This window comes from Octopus bimaculoides, chromosome 27 (genome assembly GCF_046866305.1).
Source record: "Octopus bimaculoides isolate indiv1 chromosome 27, ASM4686630v1, whole genome shotgun sequence".
Classification (NCBI taxonomy): domain Eukaryota; kingdom Metazoa; phylum Mollusca; class Cephalopoda; order Octopoda; family Octopodidae; genus Octopus; species Octopus bimaculoides.
The window spans coordinates 15173399-15175898 of NC_142954.1; the positions used below are offsets into that span (position 1 = coordinate 15173399).

A 2500-nucleotide genomic window follows, 5' to 3' on the forward strand; every position below is an offset into this window, starting at 1 on the left:
TTATATATATATTATATAAAATCATTCTTTTATAAATTTCAGTATTATAACAAACATTTCTTATTCTGATTTCTTTGTTCCCAGATTTTCTTAGAGGGAAAACCAAAAAAAAAAAACCAAGCAAAAAATCAATAAGAAAAATACAACGAAAATTCAAAGTCAGGTTAAACAAACCAGGAACAGAAAATGATCTTAATCTACACAGTATCTCTAATAATGCTGACGGCATTGGTAAATGGTAATTATGAATTGCTTTTAATTTTAATAGAAATCAGTAGTAGTAGTTGTAGTGGTGTGTCTGTGTACAGATGCGCATGCAAGATTGTTATACAGTTCTTTAAATACACAAACGTACAACTTAAAGTTCATAGGAAGTTCACAGGTAAGCAGGTCTTTGCTTGTGATATAAATTTGAAAATAACTTGTCTCAGTAATTCATCAGGTACAAAAAAATATGGCTACTTGTGAAAAAAAAAAAAATCGAATGTGACCCAACTGTAAATAGGGAGAAAGTGGGAGGCAGACAGTTAAGTGAGAAAGGTGGAGGGGGGGGGGGGTCATAATTTGCTTATTTGTCAGCTATGGATCGACTGTTTGTTTTCATGTGAAATTACTAATAAAGTTGATGAAGTGTTAAAGTATTTTGTCAGATGCAATGAGCTGTCTGATTATAAAGTCACGTAAATGTATATGGGTTTTGCTCATAATGTGTGTTTGAGAGAGAGAGAGAGAGAGAGAGAAAGAGGGAGAGATAAGGAGAGATAGGAAGCCATTGTGGTTTGTTTCTTTGAGAAAGGGAGAGAGAGAAAGAGAGGGAGGGAGAGATAGGGACGTCATTGTAGTTTGTTTCTTTGAGAAAGAGAAAGAGAAAGAGAGAGAGAAAGAGAGAGAGAAAGAGAAAGAGAGAGAGAAAGAGAAAGAGCGAGAGGGAGAGATAGGGAAGTCGTTGTGGTTTGTTTCTTTGAGTAATTGCATGTGCAATATGGCTTAAAGAAGTGAATATGTGAGAAGAAAGGCAGTGAGCTGGCAGAAACGTTAGCCCACCGGGTGAAATGCTTAATGGTATTTCGTCTGTCTTTACGTTCTGAGTTCAAATTCCGCCGAGGTCGACTTTGCCTTTCATCCTTTCGAGGTTGATAAATTAAATACCAGTTGTGCATTGGTTGATCTAATCGACTGGCCACTTCCCACCAAATTTCAGGCCTTGTGCCTATAGTAGAAAGGATTATTATTATTATTATTATTATTATTATTATTATATACTGAGGTCGATGTAATTGACTGGCGCCCTCCCCCAAAATTTCCTTTGGGGTTTGATTCAAATGACCCCAGTTGCATACTGGGGTCGATCTAATCAACTGGCTACCCCCCCCCCCCCCCACCAAACCTTGTGCCTAGAGTAGAGAAGAATATGTGAGAATCACTTCTCACATGTCCATGTGATCAGGATTTGGAAACGAAGTTGATTAATGTCTGCGGGACGAGGAACTGGGAGGACGAAATATATTCCAAGTGATATGCAGAATAACTGTTATCTTACACTTGCTTTAGTCATTAGATTGTGGCCATGCTGGGGCACTGGCTTGAACGGTTTTGTCAAATCGACTCATTACTTATTTTTTAAAGCCTAATATTTATTCCATCGATTGCCTTGGCTGAACTGCTAGGTTATAGAGGACATAAACAAACCAATGGGTCAAGCAGTGGGAGAAAACACAAATACTTAGACATACACACACACACACACACACACACACATATACATTCATGCATGCATACATACATACATGCATGCATGCATGCATGCATACATACATACACACATACACACATACATACATACATACATACATACATACATGCATACATACATACATACATACATACATGCATACATATGCAATGAGCTTCTTTCAGTTTTTCTCTCCCAGATCCACTCACAAGGTTTTGGTCGAACTGAGGCTATAGTAAAGATACTTGTCCAAGGTTCCATCTGACCTAGACTGGTTTAAGAAAACATGTGTGTACGAGTAAGTCTAAAGCTGTTTGTATTTTGTCAAGTGAAAAAGACTCTCCACATTGTCGCAATTTATTTTTAATTAGTAATTATCCTGATTATATTTCAAAAGAAACTTATATCAAGTGTTATCTAGATTTTGTGTTATGTTTTTCAGGAGAGGTAATTCTAAAGCTTTTTTTATCTTGTCAAGTGAGAACGACTCTCCATGTATTGTCACAATCTATCTTTAATTAGTAATTGTCCAGCTTATATTTCAAACTAGCTTAAAAGCTGCCTGATAGGGCATGGTAAACAACTGCATGATAAACAACTGCATGATAAACAACAGTACCACTACCACCACCACCACCATCGCCACTACATCTGCCATACACACACCATTCAGACTTCTGACGCCACCACCATTAATACCTTTAACTTCCCCGCCTTCTACATCACCATCACCACTGACTTTCACATGACTGTCTCAGCGACCACCAA

General features: G+C 37.5%; 1 protein-coding gene across 2 annotated transcripts in view; it reads left to right on the top strand.

Moving 5' to 3' along the window:
* LOC106867682 (prostaglandin G/H synthase 2) overlaps positions 1 to 2500 on the top strand; it is an 80749-nt gene that overhangs the window by 31276 nt on the left and 46973 nt on the right. For both annotated transcript variants that reach the window (XM_089343376.1, XM_089343375.1), the window contains exon 2: positions 85 to 238. In XM_089343376.1, the coding sequence (XP_089199502.1) occupies positions 187 to 238 (52 nt within the window). In that variant the 5' untranslated portion in view covers positions 85 to 186. The remainder of the gene's footprint in view (positions 1 to 84; positions 239 to 2500) is intronic.